Here is an 18,838-nt window from a genome sequence, read left to right as displayed (position 1 = left end):
ATATTAATTTGCACATGGCTCAGGTTGTAACTTGAATATTATTAACTTTCTGATTGATTCATAACTTAAATCCAACCTGTTCATACTCTTAAAGCAGCAGAGATACAGAGGAGCAGATTGGGAGGCAGATTTTGGAAAGGTGCAAAAATAACAGGGTTGTTATCATGGGTGACTTTAACTTCCCTAATATTGATTGGCACCTGATTAGTTCCAAGGGTTTAGATGGGGCAGAATTTGTTAAGTGTATCCAGGATGGATTCCTGTCACAGTATGTGGACAGGCCGACCAGGGGGAATGCCATACTAGATCTAGTACTAGGTAATGAACCGGGTCAGGTCACAGATCTCTCAGTGGGTGAGCATCTGGGGGACAGTGACCACCGCTCCCTGGCCTTTATAATTATCATGGAAAAGGATAGAATCAAAGAGGACAGGAAAATTTTTAATTGGGGAATGGCAAATTATGAGGCTATAAGGCTAGAACTTGCGGGTGTGAATTGGGATGATGTTTTTGCAGGGAAATGTACTATGGACATGTGGTCGATGTTTAGAGATCTCCTGCGGGATGTAAGGGATAAATTTGTCCCGGTGAGGAAGATAAAGAATGGTAGGGTGAAGGAACCATGGGTGACAAGTGAGGTGGAAAATCTAGTCAGGAGGAAGAAGGCAGCCAATATGAGGTTTAGGAAGCAAGGATCAGCTGGGTCTATAGGGAAGCAAGAAAGGAGCTTAAGAAGGGGCTGAGAAGAGCAAGAAGGAGGCATGAGAAGGCCTTGGCGAGTAGGGTAAAGGAAAACCCCAAGGCATTCTTCAATTATGTGAAGAAAAAAAGGATGACAGGAGTGAAGGTAGGACCGATTAGAGATAAAGGTGGGAAGATGTGCCTGGAGGCTGTGGAAGTGAGCGAGGTCCTCAATGAATACTTCTCTTCGGTATTCACCAATGAGAGGGAACTTGATGATGGTGAGGACAATATAAGTGAGGTTGATGTTCTGGAGCATGCTGATATTAAGGGAGAGGAGGTGTTGGAGTTGTTAAAATACATTAGGACAGATAAGTCCCCGGGGCCTGATGGAATATTCCCCAGGCTGCTCCACGAGGTGAGAGAAGAGATTGCTGAGCCTCTGGCTAGGATCTTTATGTCCTCGGTGTCCACGGGAATGGTACCGGAGGATTGGAGGGAGGTGAATGTTGTTCCCTTGTTCAAAAAAGGTAGTAGGGATAGTCCGGATAATTATAGACCAGTGAGCCTTACGTCTGTGGTGGGAAAGCTGTTGGAAAAGATTCTTAGAGATAGGATCTATAGGCATTTAGAGAATCATGGTCTGATCAGGGACAGTCAGCATGGCTTTGTGAAGGGCAGATCGTGTCTAACAAGCCTGATAGAGTTCTTTGAGGAGGTGACCAGGCATATAGATGAGGGTAGTGCAGTGGATGTGATCTATATGGATTTTAGTAAGGCATTTGACAAGGTTCCACACGGTAGGCTTCTTCAGAAAGTTAGAATGCATGGGATCCAGGGAAGTTTGGCCAGGTGGATTCAGAATTGGCTTGCCTGCAGAAGGCAGAGGGTGGTGGTGGAGGGAGTACATTCAGATTGGAGGATTGCGACGAGTGGTGTCCCACAAGGATCTGTTCTGGGACCTCTACTTTTTGTGATTTTTATTAACGACCTGGATGTGGGGGTAGAAGGGTGGGTTCGCAAGTTTGCAGACGACACAAAGGTTGGTGGTGTTGTAGATAGTGTAGAGGATTGTCAAAGATTGCAGAGAGACATTGATGGGATGCAGAAGTGGGCTGAGAAGTGGCAGATGGAGTTCAACCCGGAGAAGTGTGAGGTGGTACACCTTGGAAGGTCAAACTCCAAGGCAGAGTACAAAGTAAATGGCAGGATACTTGGTAGTGTGGAGGAGCAGAGGGATCTCGGGGTACATGTCCACAGATCCCTGAAAATTGCCTCACAGGTGGATAGGGTAGTTAAGAAAACTTATGGGGTGTTAGCTTTCATAAGTCGAGGGATAGAGTTTAAGAGTCACAATGTAATGATGCAGCTCTATAAAACTCTGGTTAGGCCACACTTGGAGTATTGTGTCCAGTTCTGGTCACCTCACTATAGGAAGGATGTGGAAGCATTGGAAAGGGTACAGAGGAGATTTACCAGGATGCTGCCTGGTTTAGAAAGTATGCATTATGATCAGAGATTAAGGGAGCTAGGGCTTTACTCTTTGGAGAGAAGGAGGATGAGAGGAGACATGATAGAGGTGTACAAGATAATAAGAGGAATAGATAGAGCGGATAGCCAGCGCCTCTTCCTCAGGGCACCACTGCTCAATACAAGAGGACATGGCTTTAAGGTAAGGGGTGGGAAGTTCAAGGGGGATATTAGAGGAAGGTTTTTTACTCAGAGAGTGGTTGGTGCGTGGAATGCACTGCCTGAGTCAGTGGTGGAGGCAGATACACTAGTGAATTTAAGAGACTACTAGACAGGTATATGGAGGAATCTAAGGTGGGGGCTTATATGGGAGGCAGGGTTTGAGGGTCGGCACAACATTGTGGGCCGAAGGACCTGTAATGTGCTGTACTATTCTATGTTCTATGTTTGTAAAGCTATACCTCCTCCTCAGTTTCATTACTGTCATTACTTCCCACAATGTCATGGACAGATGGTTAGACTGTCTTTGCTGGAGATGAAAATGACCTGGTACTTATATGGCATGAATATTATGTGACATTTATCATCCACAGCTGAAAGTGCCCTGCTCCTGTTGCAGGCAGGTGTTATCATTTATTGAGTTCCTGCTACTGGAACTTAATAGAACATCATTAGCAAACCAATGACCATCTTTCTTAACAACAGTTAAGGTTAATTGGGTCATGAGAACAACTATAGTTTCCTGTTGTGTTCTTTCCTGAGGCTTGGGTAATTAAGCTCCAACATCCACACCTATCTACCCCTGTCCAAAGTACACGTGCAGCCACTGTGGCATTTATGTCTTGATCCCATTTTACCAAGGCATCTTGTTGCCACCTCTGGCACTCAGCTCATTGGTCTATTTTGAATAAAGACTCTCATGAGACCTGGAGTCAAGTCATTCTTGAGCTTCCATCATTCTGCCTTTGACTGAAAGCAGATTGGCCAGGCCGTAATTCACAGAATCGCAGGTGGTAATTCAAAATTTAACATGCTTCTTGAGAACATGATCTATCCAGGAAATTTTCCACATTATCAGGGAGATTTTGTAGGTTTTAAAGGGACATTGACAGGATGTAGATTTGGACTAAGATATGGTAGATGGAGTTCAACCCAGAAGTGTGTGAAGTAATTTACTTTGGAAGGTTGAATTTGAAGGCACAATACAGGGTTAATGGCAGTGTGGAGGAAGGAACACAAGGATCTTGGAGTACAAGTCTATGCATCCTTTAAAGTTGTTCACAAGTTGATGGGATTGTTAAGAAGGTGTATGGTGTGTTGGGGAATTGAGTTCAAAAGCCATGAGATAATGTTGCAACTCCATAAAACAATAGTCACCATATACTTAACACACACTATATAGTATTGTGTTCTGTTCTGGTCACCTCCTTACAAGAAGAATGTGGAAGCTTTAGAGAGGGTGGAGAGGAGATTGACCAGGTTGCTGCCTGGATTAGAGAGTATGGCTTATGAGGAAGGATTGAGTGAGCTCGAGCTTTTCTCTGTGGAGAAAAGGAGGATGAGAGGTGACTTGATAGAGGTGTATACAATGATAAGAGGCATAGATCAAGTGGATAGCCAGAGACATTTTCTCAGTGTGAAATGACCAAAACGAGGGGGCATAATTTTAAGGTGATTGGAGGAAAGTATAGGGGGAATGTCAGAGTTAAGTTTTTTTACACTTGTGCACGTGTAGGAACACCCTCCCAGGGGTGGTGGTAGAAGCAGATACATTAGGAGTCTTTAAGAAACTCTTAGATAGGCACATGGATGAAAGAAAAAGAGGGTTACGTAGGATGGAAGCATTAGATTTCTCTTCGAGTAGGTTATAAGCTCCTGTACTGTATTTTATGTCCCATATCAATACTGGCATAGTAGTCTGTTAAAAGCACAAATTATTCTAGACCCAAGCCTTCACTGTCAGAAAATTGCTTGGTCCTGTAGTCTTTTCTGTGTCCTAAGCTCTCAGATTTTTCTTGATATCACATGGAATTAATTGAATTAGTTGAAGACTACCTTCTGTGATGATGGGTGGAGGGTCACAGGAGGAAGCTGAGATGGATCAACCATTTGGCACTTCTGAATGCATGGTTGCAATTGCCTCAACCATGCCTTTAGCACTCACAAAATGGGTCCTACCATCAATTAGGCTGCTAATATTCTTGAAGCTTCCACCTGCAGATAATGTAATTGTTCACAACTCAGTACTAGATGTGCCAGGACTGGAGAGGTTTAATCTGATCCATCAGTTATGGTATTACTTTATTTTGCTTCTTGTATACACTTACTACACACCTTTTGGCCGTTCTTGGCTGTGCTGAACCATTTTTTTGCCTAGTCCCACTGACCTGCACCTGGACCATATCCCTCCATACACCTCTCATCCATGTACCTGTCCAAGTTGTTCTTAACTGTTAAAAGTGAGCCTGCATTTACCACTTCATCTGGCAGCTCATTCCATACTCCCACCACTCTCTGTGTGAAGAAGCCCCCCCCTTAATGTTCCCTTTAAACTTTTCCCCCTTCACCCTTAACCCATGTCCTCTGGTTTTTTTCCCCCTTAGCCTCAGTGGAAAAAGCCTGCTTGCATTCACTCTATCTATACCCATCATTATGTTATATACCTCCATCAAATCTCCCCTCATTCTTCTATGCTCCAGGGAATAAAGTCCTAACCTATTCAACCTTTCTCTGTAACTCAGTTTCTCAAGTCCCGGCAACATCCTTGTAAACCTTCTCTGCACTCTTTCAAACTTACTAATATCCTTCCTGTAATTTGGTGACCAAAACTGTACACAATACTCCAAATTCAGCCTCACCAATGCCTTATACAACCTCACCATAACATTCCAACTCTTATATTCAATATTTTGATTTATAAAGGCCAATGTATTAAAAGCTCACTTTACAACCCTATCTACCTGTGACGCCACTTTTAGGGAATTTTGTATCTGTATTCCCAGATCCCTCTGTTCTACTGCACTCCTCAGTGCCCTACCATTTACCTTGTATGTTCTACCTTGGTTTGTCCTTCCAATATGCAATACCTCACACCTGTCTGTATTAAACTCCAGCTGCCATTTTTCAGCCCATTTTTCCAGCTGGTCCAAATTCCTCTGCAAGCTTTGAAAACCTTCTTCACTGTCCACTACACCTCCAATCTTTGTATCATCAGCAAATTTGCTGATCCAATTTACCACATTATCATCCAGATCATTGACATAGATGACAAATAACAATGGACCCAGCACTGATCCCTGTGGTACACCACTAGTCACAGGCCTCCACCCAGAGAAGCAATCCTCCAGTACTGCTCTCTGGCTTCTTCCATTGAGCCAATGTCTAATCCAATTTACTACCTCTCCATGTAAACCTAGCGACTGAATCTTCCCAACTAACCCCCCATGTGGGACCTTGTCAAAGGCCTTACTGAAGTCCATGTAGACAACATCCACTGCCTTCCCTTCATCCACTGTCCTGGTAACCTCCTTGAAAAACTCCAACAGATTTGTCAAACATGACCTATCACGCACAAAGCCATGTTGACACTCCCTAATAAGTCCATCTGTCCTATCTCTTTGTACTCCTTCCAATAATTTACCTACTACCAACGTCAAATTTACCAGCCTATAATTTCCCAGATTACATTTAGAGCCTTTTTTAAACAACGGAACAACATGAGCTATCCTCCAATCCTCCGGCACCTCCCCCATAGATACCGACATTTTAAATATATCTGCCAGGGCCCCTGCAATTTCAACAGTAGTCTCCTTCAAGGTCTAAGGGAATATCCTGTCAGGTCCTGGGGATTTATCTACTCTGATTTGCCTCAAGATAGCAAGCAGCTCCTCCTCTTCAATCTGTATAGGTTCCATGACCTCGCTACTTGTTTGCCTTATTTCCATTGACTCCATGCCAGTTTCCTTAGTAAATGCAGACGCAAAAAAACCATTTAAGATCTCCCCCATTTCTTTTGGTTCCATACATAGCCAACCACTCTGATCTTCAAGAGGACCGATTTTATCCCTTACTATCCTTTTGCTCTTAATATACCTGGAGCAGGTCTTTGGACTGTCCTTCACCTTGACTGCCAAAGCAACCTCATGTCTTCTTTTAGCCCTCCTGATTTCTTTCTTAAGTTTCCTATGCACTTTTTATACTCCTCAAGCACCTTATTTGCTCTGTTTCCTATACACGTCATACATCTCTCTCTTCTTCTTTATCAGAGTTCCAATATCCCTTGAGAACCAAGGTTCCTTATTCTTATTCACATGATAGATGAATTGATGGCACCAATGGAAATAAACTTTTCAGATCCAGCGGCCATCGCAGAGTCAAGGTGACAAAGCCGGCAGTGTAAATATTTGAAGGCAGCTGATGTTTTGGAAGGATATGGAGAATGGAAAACAAATTATAGTAGTTCTGACAATAAAGGGTGTTAGGACTGAAATTAAAAATGATCTAAGCACAAAAAATGTAGAGGTAAGAAGTAACAACGGAATGAAATCATTATTGGACTTGGAAAAACTCCTTCTATAGAGGTAAAACTCCTACTAAGGGTCAGAATATCCATCAAAAAATAAAGGTGCTTATAACTTGGGCAATAAAATCGTGGATAATTTAAAATTTTCAGCAATTGGATAAATCAATTTGGCAAAGATATATTTAAGGATTAGTTCATGGAATGCATATGAGTCAAATTGTTATAAAAATATTTTGTGGACTCAACCTAGGGACAAGCTACTTTTCAGCTGGTCATGTGGGATGAATTACCAATCTCATAATGAATGAAGATCATGATAGAAGGTCATGATAGAATTTCACATTCAACTTCTCAGGGTAAAGGCTCAGAGAATAGCTGTGCTGCTAAGAAATAAAGAGAACAAGAAATGAAGAGTCCTCGAAAATGAGTCCATAGGTTGTGAAACAGTTCACTGTTGGAGTGAGTGACATTGAGTAAAGTTATCCCCTCTGGTTCAAGATGGTTGAGAGGTAATAACCTTCCTGAACCTGGTGGTGTGGGTCCTGATACTCGTGTACCTGATAGCAGCAGTGAGAGGACAGCATGGCCTGGATGGTGCTTTCCTGCCACAGTGCTCCTTGTAGTTGTGCTCAATAGTGAGGAGAGCTTTACCCTTAATGGACTGGGCTGTATCCACTGCTTTAGGTTGTTTCATTCAAGGGCATTGATGTTTCTAAACCAGGCCGTGATGCAACCAGGCAATATACTCTCCACCACACATCTAAAAAAGTCTGTTACGAAGTTTTAGGTGACATGATAAATCTTCACAAGCTTCTAAAACAGTAAAGGTGCTGCCATACTTCCTTTGTAATGGCACTTCCAAGCTGGACCCAGGACAGATCGTCTGAAATGATAACACAGGAACTTAAAGTTGCTGACCCTCTCCACCTCTAATCTGACTGGCTCATGAATCTCCACTTTCCTGCTCCTGTAGTCAGCTCTTTGGTTTTGTTGGCATTGAGTGAGAGGTTGCTGTTAGGGCAATGCTCAACCAGATTTTCGATCTCTCCTATATGCCGAATCTTCACCACCTTTGATTCGGCTATCAACAGTGACGTCATCAGCAAACATAAATATGGTATCGGAGCAGTGCTTAGCCTCACAGTCATAAATATAAAGCCAGTAGAGCAGGGGCTAAGCCACACGGACTTGTGGTACACCTGTGCTGATGGAGATTGTGGAGGAGATGTTTTTGTCAATCAGAAATGATCGTGGTCTGCAAACGAGAAAATAATACGACACAAAACTCTTCAAAATTACCATTGGTTATGAAGTTGGTGGAAAAGATCGCCCAAATGCCAACTTAAACTACATAAAGCTCTAGATAAGTTCCCTCATCACAGGCTTCCCATGACTGCATCCTCCAATGTTAGAGATATGTTCAGTTATATTGACAACTGGGTGAAGGAAGTAATCATTACCACAGGTAGAACTGGATCTATGTTGGGACAGTTTGGGCTTTTCTATTTTTATTACTGATCTTGATGGAAGATACGATTTGAAAACCCGCTAATGATACAATAAACAGCGCAAATTTTAAGACCACATACAAGTTCATATGCTTCAGGAAATCTTAGTTTTGAGTAATTGACTCAGAATTGGCAAACAATTTTTAAATCTGGTAAGTTGAATTGCTGCGCATGTGGGCAGTGCAAATGCACAAAATTGATTCCCCATTAATTCTCAAAGCACTAAAAAATACATACACAAATATTTTGCTGTACAGAGTAGACCAAAGTAGAAAAGCAATGCAGTAAACAAGCATATATTCTGTTCCAGCTAAGAATTCTAATTGAAAATGGAAAACTGCGGGCTGTATTAAATTGTATCAAACTATTTATCAGGGATAAATATGAGGAGGTGGCTTTTCCCCTCCAAAGAACATTAACTACAAAAGGTTGTTATCTCACTAAATGAATGCCAATTAGCTGAACACGCTAGACAATAAAGATTTTGCTTCCCGTATAATTATGGGTGTAGCTTATGGATTTTGGGCTGCCGATCATGAAAATCACCATGAAATGTCCTTATCACACATAATTTTTTTAAAAATCATCTATGTTTGTTATTTCAATTCACAGTTCAGGTCAGAGTAACTGATGTCAAGATTAAGGACACAAACATGAGGAAATCTGCAGATGCTGGGAATTCAAGCAACACACACAAAATGCTGTCTGGCCTCCTGCATTCCACCAGCATTTTGTGTGTGCTGTTCCAATATTAAGGAAGGCATTTTTATTGGTCACAAATCAAACAGGTCATCAATGACAAACAATTTGAAGAACTTCTAGTGGGACCAAAGAAAATCACATGGAAGGCATTCAAGGATGTTGTTGAAAATTTTCTTGGCCAACTACAGAGCACCAAGCTACATGCAGCTGGTTGACAACATGCTTCAAGCATACAAAACCATGAAGTGTAAATTGTCACTAAAGATTCATTTTCTGCTTTTCCACTTAGACTTCTTCCCTGTAAATCTCGGTGCTGTCAGTAACGAGCATGTTGAAGGGTTTCACCGGGGCATTGGAGAAACAGTATCAGGGCAACTGGAATCCATCAGTGCTGGCCAATTATTGTTAAGCACTTAAGCAAGAAGCCTCAGACACTGAGTACAAATGAAAATCATCAACAAAACATTTTTAATTTAGTTGACCTATTGCAAAGCATCAGCACCATTATGCAATTCAATGCATTTTTTCAATAAAAGTTAATTTCTTGTTTCTCTAAATTCCTACTTGATACAAATAGTCTGAAATTATATTTGTGTTCATCTTCAAGCAGTCTATCATAAACCAAAAAAAATTCTGAGAAAGCAACATTTTTGAAAAAAAATTGTTGTCCAGTGATATCTTTAATAAGAGAGCTAAATCAGTTACTTTTTGGGATAGATATCACTTCTTCAAAACTAAAAGATGTGTACTTCTTCAAAACTAAAAGATGTGTACTTCATCTATTCCAGGACTAGACTGATTTCCTAGACTAGTTATATTGGGTTCACATGAACTGTCACATTGGTTGAAGATTCACTTCATTTAGTTCACATCTACCTGCCAAACAGGCCACAGTCTCAATTCTACCACTCACATACACTAAGTTTTGCAGAACATGAAAATCAGAAAGAAAATTTGTTCTGGACTACTGCTATCTTTTTCCTTTAAACTTCTGATTGTAGCCACTGTTTCAAGAGTTATGGAAAAATAAGAATGACCATAACATCACGAATCTATCTTAATAGAACATAGAACAGTACAGGCCCTTCGGCCCACAATGTTGTGCCGACCCTTAAACCCTGCCTCCCATATAAGCCCCCACCTTAAATTCCTCCATATACCTGTCTAGTAGTCTCTTAAATTTCACTAGTGTATCTGCCTCCACCACTGACTCAGGCAGTGCATTCCACGCACCAACCACTCTCTGAGTAAAAAACCTTCCCCTAATATTCCCCTTGAACTTCCCACCCCTTACCTTAAAGCCATGTCCTCTTGTACTGAGCAGTGGTGCCCTGGGGAAGAGGCGCTGGCTATCCACTCTATCTATTCCTATTAAGATGGTGCGCATTCACCCTATCTATGCACCCCATAGTTTTATACTCCTCTCTAAAACCATCCCTCACTCTCCTATACCTCACTGAATAAGGTACCAGCAGAGTAACCAAACTGAACAAAATACTCCAACGTCATGCAGAAGTGGAACATAATGCCCCTCTCCCCACCTCCTATACTTAATGCCCTGACTTTGGAGTAAGCCTTCAGAGGAAAGAATCGTGCCAACCCACCTACAGCTGAGATAATGAAATACTTTGTTTAATTCTAAAATTTTAGAAAATTCTCCAACCCTACTCCCTTTCTCTCACGTCGTTTAAACTATCTGCAGAGTCACTCCAAACATGGGCAGCGCGGGGAGAGGGCATGGAAATGGAAACCTTTCATACCTTTAGATCATAGGATCATAAGGCATGAGAGCAGAATTACACCATTTAAGCCACCAAGTCCGCTCCACCATTCAATTGTGAACCGAAAATTTAGTTTGTATGGTCTTACCTTTCCCTGAAGTACAAGACACCAGTGCCATAAAGCAAGTGCTGATTGTTTGTTTTCTCGATGTTTATCCAACTGCTACATAAGTAATAAAATAAAATAAGTTACGTCCCAAATGAAATACAGGAGCGCTGTGAGAACCAAATCAACACAGCAGTGCACTGCAGTCTCCAGTTTACTAATTTATAACTCAGTCATGTTCCAGTATGTATTGCTGGCAGTCAAGAGGAAGAGAGAGAAGAGAATTTTTTTTGTTTTGTCCAAGAGCAGTTAATACACTGGTACTTAAACTGAATGGTCATTTATTCTACAAATGCCAGCAATTTATTCAATAAAGGGATAATATTAAGGATCAACTTTATTCACTATACATTTACATATATTAGGAAATTGTTGTGGTGTGTTGGTCAGGGCACAACATTCAACAAATATAAAGAATAAATAATTATATATAAATAAAGTTAGAAGTTAAAATATGGATATGGAATAAAATATGCATAAATATCAGAATTTATTTACAGCGTAATCAGCATTATCAAAAATGTTTACAGTGTGCTGTCGTGATGGGGGTTAATATATAGATGGGGTGGGGCTAAGTAGAATGGTTGATCAGATTGTTATAGCCAAGTCTATTTTTCATTTTACATGTTCTGATATTCACACATAGCAAGGCCAACCTAAGATTTGAAAATTTGAAACAGGAATCGTGGTGAGAGAATTTTTATGTCAACAGCATTATTTCTTCAAACTCTGTGAATAGAATCACAATCGGATTGCTTAATTATTGTCATGTACTGAGATACAGTGAAAATCTTGTCTTGCATATTTTTTATACAGATCAAATTATTACACAATATATTCAGGTTGAACAAGGTAAAACGACAGAGGGGAGAATAAAATGTAATAGCTACAAAGTGCAGGTAAACAATAATGTGCAAGAATGAGTTAGCCTGTGAAGTCAAGAATCTATCTTATGGCATTAGACAACTATTTAATAGTCTTACAGCAGCAGGCAGAAGCTGTCCTTGAATATGGTAGCAAGGGCTTTCAAAATTTTGTCTAATAGAAGAGGGGAGAAGAAAGAATGTCTGGGATGGGTGGGGTCTTTGATTTATGCTGGTTGCTTGACTGAGGCAGTGAGAAGTGCAGACAGAGTCCATGGAGGGGTGTTGGTTTCGGTGATGTGCTGAGCTGTATCCACAACTCTCTGCATTTTCTTGTGGTCATGTGCACAGCAGTTGCCATATCAAGCTGTGATTCATCCAGATAGGATGCTTTCTAAGGTGCACTGATGAAATAGGTCGATGGGGCATGCCAAATTTCTTTAGCGTTCTGAAGCAGTAGAGAAGTTGGAAAGTTATCTTGGCCATGGCATTTACATGGTTGGCTGTGGCAATACCAGGGAACTCAAAGCTCTCAACCTCAGCACCGTTGATATCAACAGCATGTCTGTTAAAAAAAAGTAGTAGCATTTGTTGTACCATGAACCTTTTTGCACCACAGACCGGTTCAATATCAACAATATTCTTGCAGATCGACCGGGGGCGCGGGCTGTTCGAGTAGGGTTAAACTCACCTCAACATGTCTTTTTACAGTTAGAGTTGCCAACTTTCTCACTCCCAAATAAGGGACAAAAGTAGCAGTCAAATCCCGGGACACTTGTGTTTACCCCGAGAAAGACGACCATGACCATGAAGCCTTGCGCGGGCACCTATGTGCGCATGCGTGACGTGCGCATACGTAACATGCGCATGTGCATCATGTGCATGTGATTTTTTTTTTGCACAAATCGCTTTTGCCTTAATCTTCCCGACTATACTGTACATACGTTATTTCTACTTTATATAGGCTGTGTATTTATCATATCATTCCTGCTTTTACTATATGTTAGTGTTATTTTAGGTTTTATGTGTTATTTGGTAGGTTATTTTTTGGGTCTGGGAACACTAAAAAATTTTTCCCATAAAAATTAATGGTAATTGCTTCTTCACTTTACGCCATTTCGGCACAAAAGGCTTCATAGGAACGCTCTACCTTAGCAGGGGAAATACGGGACAAAGGCCGTCCCATATGGGACAAACCGATTTAGCCCAATATACGGGATGTCCCGGCAAATACAGGACAGTTGGCAACCCTATGTTCTAGTTCAACAGTGCGTGACAGGAATGAGGAAAGGTGCAGCTGACTCATATCGTTTCCTCGTGGCATGGTAGCACATGCTTTGTGGCCCGGTGGTTGGGGACCGCTACTCTACACAACCGATGGAGCAGAATCAACCATATGCATGGAAGATGTGTGCTGGGGAAATGCTAATGATAGTAAGCAGATATGGTCAAAATAGGAAGAGAAATGCTCCAAAAAGCAAAACACAGAAGCACTCGAACTTTTGGATAAATGTATTAATGATCTATACTGCCCAAATTAAACTCACAACCATAAGAAATTAATGAAACTCTGCAATATTTCTTACTTTTACTTTCCAGATTGTGAAGTAGTATCTGCAAAGTCGATATGTCTGAAACCACTCTCCCCGTCGCTGTAAAAGCTAGAAAGAACACAATCAAAAGCAAAAGTTTTTACTCACAATACAGGTAAGCAGAATGAAAGCTGCTTATGAAAGAAAAATGAAAAATTATTCTTCTGTTCTTCCTAAATGGTGTATAATTCCATGGATGCACTTAGCTCAGACACTTTGCCATCATGTTTAAACTCACAAAGTACCAACAAGCTGACTGGACCTGATCTGCTAAGTTCCTCCAGCATCTTGAATGTTTTCTGGTCTCTCTAATGCTTTTGGGCGATGATTAAAAGCAGCAATGTTACAATTTTGGCCCAGTCTCTTCCTTCATGGCATAAAGTGCTAAAGAAACTGTGAAAGAGTCAGGGCCAATTTAAAATGCTGTAAAAGCAACGTCTAGATTCTCTGCAGCTGAACAAATCACAGACTCTTAGAGCCAAATAAAAGCAAGACACCTTGTGGCCCCATCGACTACTTTAAACTGTAGGAGAGTGGTGATCACGTAACGATGAAATGTTAACCAATTTAAAAATTTCATGCCAAGTTTCCTCAGAAATGGAAGTCTGTAAGTCTTGTTCCCAAAGATTTTTAATTTTATCTTATGGAACACTTCTCATTCCCTGCAACATATTATAAATATTAGATATAGATCCATTATAAAAAGATTTCAAATTAAAAATTACATCTAGTAGATTCTTATCAGGCCTTTTAGGGAATGTACATATTTGAGACCGTAAAAAGTCTCTTATTTGTAGGTATCGAAAAAAGTACGTTTTGGGTAAGCTATATTTAACCGACAGTTGCTCAAACGAAAGGAGACTTCCCTCCACAAACAAGTCCTGGAAGCATTTAATATCTAATCTACCCCATTCTTTAAAGGCCACATCTATCATAGAAGATTTTAAAAAGATCTTGAAAGAGAAAATCTCAATAAGCCAAAGTATTTTCGGAATTGTACCCAAATTCTCATAGTATGTTTAACTACCAAATTGTCAGTTAACTTACTCAGGGATAAATGAAGTGAGGATCCAAGAAGAGAAATAATATAAAATTTATTAACAGAGTTAGCTTCTAAAGAAACCCACATCCGACAATCCTCACGATTAATGTAATATAACCAAAATGTAAGATTACGTATATTAACTGCCCAATAATAAATCCTAAAGTTTGGTAAAGCTAGCCCTCCATTCCTTTTAGCTTTCTGAAGATGAATTTTGTTTAGTCTAGAACGCTTATTTTTCCATATATAGGATGACATAATAGAATTAAGAGAATCAAAAAAAGATTTAGGGATAAAAACAGGTAAACTGAAAAAGATATATAAATTAAGGTAAAATATTCATTTTAATAGAATTAACTCAACCAATCAATGATAACAAAAGAGGCGACCAATTTGATAGTGTTCTTTTTACATAATTCAATAGAGTAATGATCTGGATGATGGGGTGCTATATTGGATAAGTAAGTATGCAGATGATACTAAGAAAGAGTTAGATAGAGCTCTTAATGATACCGGAGTCAAGGGATATGGGGAGAAGGCAGGAACGGTGTGCTGATTGTGGATGATCAGCCATGATCACAGTGAGTAGCAGTGCTGGCTTGAAGGGGTGAATGGCCTACTCCTGCACTTATTGTCTATTGTCTAGGGTTACTCATAGTCCTCTATTTTTCTAAGCTCCATGTACATATCCAGGAGTCTCTTAAAAGACCCTATCGTATCAGCCTCCACCACTGTCGCCGGCAGCCCATTCCATGCACTCACTACTTTCTGCATAAAAAACTTACCCCTGACCTCTCCTCTGTACCTACTTCCAAGCACCTTAAAACTGTGCCCTCTCGTGTTAGCCATTTCAGCCCTGGGAAAAAGCATCTGACTATCCACTTGATCAATGCCTCTCATCATCTTATACACATCTATCAGGTCACCTCTCTTCCTCCGTTGAGCTGAGTGCCAGATTGTTGCTGCAGCACCACTCCACTAGTTGGTATATCTCACTCCTGTACACCTCTCATCACCACCTGAGATTCTACCAACAATAGTTGTATCGTCAGCAAATTTATAGATGGTATCTGAGCTATGCCTAGCCACACAGTCCTGTGTATATAGAGAGTAGAGCAGTGGACTAATTCTGCTCCTATGTCTTATGGTCTTATGGTAACTCTGGATGTATAAAGAATTTGTCTATTAGCAGTTCTTCCATTTCTCCAGACGAAAATGTTCTGATCCAGTCTCTACTCAAGGCCAGTTCAGCACAATTACCAGCAAGTCAATCATCTTGTTATCCAGAAAAAACAATGCATTCCATCTTAGCCAAGCTTTGCAGCACTTCCCTTGAGTATGTGCACATTAACATTGCTCCTGGTCAGCAGAACTTTCATCCCTTCTGTGAGTGATATGCTGTACTGTAAGTGTATATCACAATATCCTGACCATTTATTCCACAGGCAGTCTTGAACTCATCACATTCTCCTCCTATGACAACATGTTGTAGCATAAATGTCTTTCAACATACATTCACTTTCTTTCTATTCAGGTACCTGGCTATCCTACAACTTCAGTTCTTTGCTGTTAAAGCATTTGTGGTCCATAACTTGTAAAGCTTCTTAAACCTAACTGCCCATACAGTTTGTACAGTATGTTCCATTTTATTACAAGTACACCAAAAGCATATTTTAAACTGACACATCTAACACCAGCCTCTCTGTCAAACACATCATGAGTTAACAGCAGAAACTACAACTCCAAAATGTCTGGTAAACCACCCTTTAAAAATAAATAGAAACAAGAAATGTAAGGTAACATTTACGATAAATTTTATATGTTTTAAATAAAACTGGAAATGGGTCATTAACGTAGAAGCAAATAATTTATTTGATGATTCAGAACAAGGGTATGTTTAATTCAAAACGTTCACATCTCAGTCTATAAGAACTGCTTGCCATTTACAACCAGTTTTGAAGCTCATTCTGTTAAACTCAAACAGCCCACAACATTCAACAACTCTATCAGTGAGGATATGAAAGCCCAGTCAGTAAATCAGTCATATTGCATGAAAACAGGCCTTTCAGCACAATTCGTCCACATTCACTAGCGATCTAGTCCCATCTCCCCACGTTTGGCCCATATATCTTCTAAACCTCTCCTATCCATGTAGTTATCCAGATGGTGTCTAAATATTGCTAATCTCAACCACTATTTCTGGCAGCTCATTCCAAATACACACCAGCCTTTGTGTGAAGCAACTGCTACTGATGTCCCTTTTAAATCTTTTGCCATGACCATAGGAAAACAGACTGGACTTTTATCACATCTATGTCCTTTAGGTCTACCCCTATTAGGTCTACCTCCTATATTTCAGGAAATAAACACAAAATACTCTGCAGATGCAGGGTCAAAGCAACACTCACAGCACGCTGGAGGAACTCAGCAGGTCAGGCAGCATTCGTGGAAACGATCAGTCAACATTTTGGGCCGGAACCCTTCATCAGGACTGAAGAGGGAAGGGGCAGAGGCCCTATAAAGAAGGTGGAGGGAGGGTGGGAAGGAGAAGGCTGGTAGGTTCCAGGTGAAAAACCAGTAAGGGGAAAGATAAAGGAGTGGGGGAGGGGAAGCAGGGAGGGGATAGGCAGGAAAGGTGAAGAAGGGATAGGGGAAAACACAATGGATAGTAGAAGGAGGCGGAACCATGAGGGAGGTGATAGGCAGCTGGGGGAGGGGGCAGAGTGAAATAGGGATGGGGAAGGGAGGGGGAGGGGGAGGAAATTAACAGAAGTTGAGAATTCTATGTTCATACCAAGGGGCTGGAGACTACCTAGACGGTATATGAGGTGTTGCTCCTCCAACCTGAGTTTAGCCTCATCATGGCAGTAGAGGAGGCCATGTATGGACATATCCGAATGGGAATGTGAAGCAGAGTTGAAGTGAGTGGCTACCGGGAGATCCTGTCTGTTGTGGCGGATGGAGCGGAGGTGCTCAACGAAGTGGTCCCCCAATCTGCGTCAGGTTTCACCGATGTAGAGGAGGCCGCACCGGGAGCACCGGATGCAATAGATGACCCCAACAGACTCACAAGTGAAGTGTTGCCTCACCTGGAAGGACTGTTTGGGGCCATGAATGGTGGCAAGAGAGGAGGTGTAGGGACAGGTGTAGCACTTACGCTTACAGGGATAAGTGCTGGGTGGGAGATCTGTGGGGAGGGACGTGTGGATTAGGGAGTTGCGGAAAGCGGAGAGGGGTGGAGAGGCTGGTGGGGTGGTAGGTGAGGGGAACTCTGTCCCTGTTGTGGTGGCAGGAGGATGGGGTGAGGGCTGAAGTGCGGGAAATGGAGGAGATGCCATCCCCTCACCCGCATCTAATGCATGCAACCTCTCCTTGTAATCCATGCCCCAAGTTGAGATAACTTTTTCGTAAACCGTTCCTGCACTCTTTCCAGTTTAGTAAAACCTTTCCTATAACAGGGTCATCAAAACTGTACACAATACTCCAAATGCAGCCTCATCAATGTCTTGTATAACTGCAACACAACTTTTCAACTCCTATACCCAGCGCTCTGACCAATGAAGGCCAGCATGCCAAATGCCTTCTTCACCACCCTATCTACCTATGATGTCACTTTCAGTGAACTATGCACTTACACTGCTAGCACTTCTTTTCTATAACACTCACCATGGCCTTACCATTCACTCTATAAGCCCTAGTCACAGTCATGGTCATAGTCATAGTCATACTTTATTGATCCCGAGGGAAATTGGACCATCCAAAATTCTACAGTTTGATCTTCCAAAATGCAACACCTCACATTGGAAGCCATTTGCCAATTTTCAGCCCACATATCTAGCTGATCAATATACCCCTGTAAATTATTTGGAACTTTCCATACTAATTACAACACCATTGATTTTCATTCAAAAGATCCAAAGAACATTTATTGTCCAAGTGTGCATACAGAATACTACTCTGAGAGTCATCCTCCTGCAGGCAGCCACGGAACAAAGAGACACCACGGAACCTGTTCAAAAAAAGATCAAACACCCAAACAGGCATGCAAAAAAATAAATTGTGCGAACTGCAAAATTGAGAGTGAATAACACATAGGATATCAAACATCAAGAGTACAGTAGTAGTATCATTTGTGATCTTACTAACGTACCTAGTACATTTACATCCAAACCATTTATATAAATTACAAAGGTCCTAGCAGTGATTCCTGTAACTTCCAGTCTGAGAAACAACCCTCAACTATCACCATCTGATTCTTACCACAGAGGCAATTATGAATCCAATTCAATAACTCTTCTAGTTTCCATGTAATCTAAACTTTCAGACTAGCCTGCCATGAGGGACTTTTTCCAAAGTCTCACTGAAGTCCACATAGACAACATCCACTGCCCTACCCTCATCTATCCTCTTGGTTCCCTGTCAGAGACGACCTCTCACATACGAAGCCATGTTGACTGTCCTGAATCAGTACTTGTCTCTCCAAATGTCGATACATCTGGTTCCCTCAGAATTCCCTTGACTAATTTATCCACCATCAATGTTAGACTCAATGGCCTGTAGCTTCCTGTCTT

The 18,838-nt window shown here is 41.2% G+C and overlaps 1 protein-coding gene across 4 annotated transcripts in view; it reads right to left on the bottom strand.

Annotated features, from left to right (window-relative positions):
• sfi1 (SFI1 centrin binding protein) overlaps nucleotides 1-18,838 on the bottom strand; it is a 269,555-nt gene that overhangs the window by 79,580 nt on the left and 171,137 nt on the right. For all 4 annotated transcript variants that reach the window (XR_010015925.1, XM_063031824.1, XM_063031825.1 and 1 more), the window contains exons 24-25: nucleotides 13,220-13,294; nucleotides 10,753-10,827 (exon numbers count right to left, since the gene is read on the bottom strand). Coding sequence is in view for 3 of the 4 variants with exons in the window: in XM_063031824.1 (XP_062887894.1) it covers nucleotides 10,753-10,827; nucleotides 13,220-13,294 (150 nt within the window). In the remaining variant the exon portion in view is untranslated. The remainder of the gene's footprint in view (nucleotides 1-10,752; nucleotides 10,828-13,219; nucleotides 13,295-18,838) is intronic.

Source organism: Mobula hypostoma, chromosome 23 (genome assembly GCF_963921235.1).
Source record: "Mobula hypostoma chromosome 23, sMobHyp1.1, whole genome shotgun sequence".
Classification (NCBI taxonomy): domain Eukaryota; kingdom Metazoa; phylum Chordata; class Chondrichthyes; order Myliobatiformes; family Myliobatidae; genus Mobula; species Mobula hypostoma.
The sequence above is the reverse complement of the archived record's forward strand: the minus strand, read 5'-3'. Positions and strand labels throughout refer to the sequence as shown.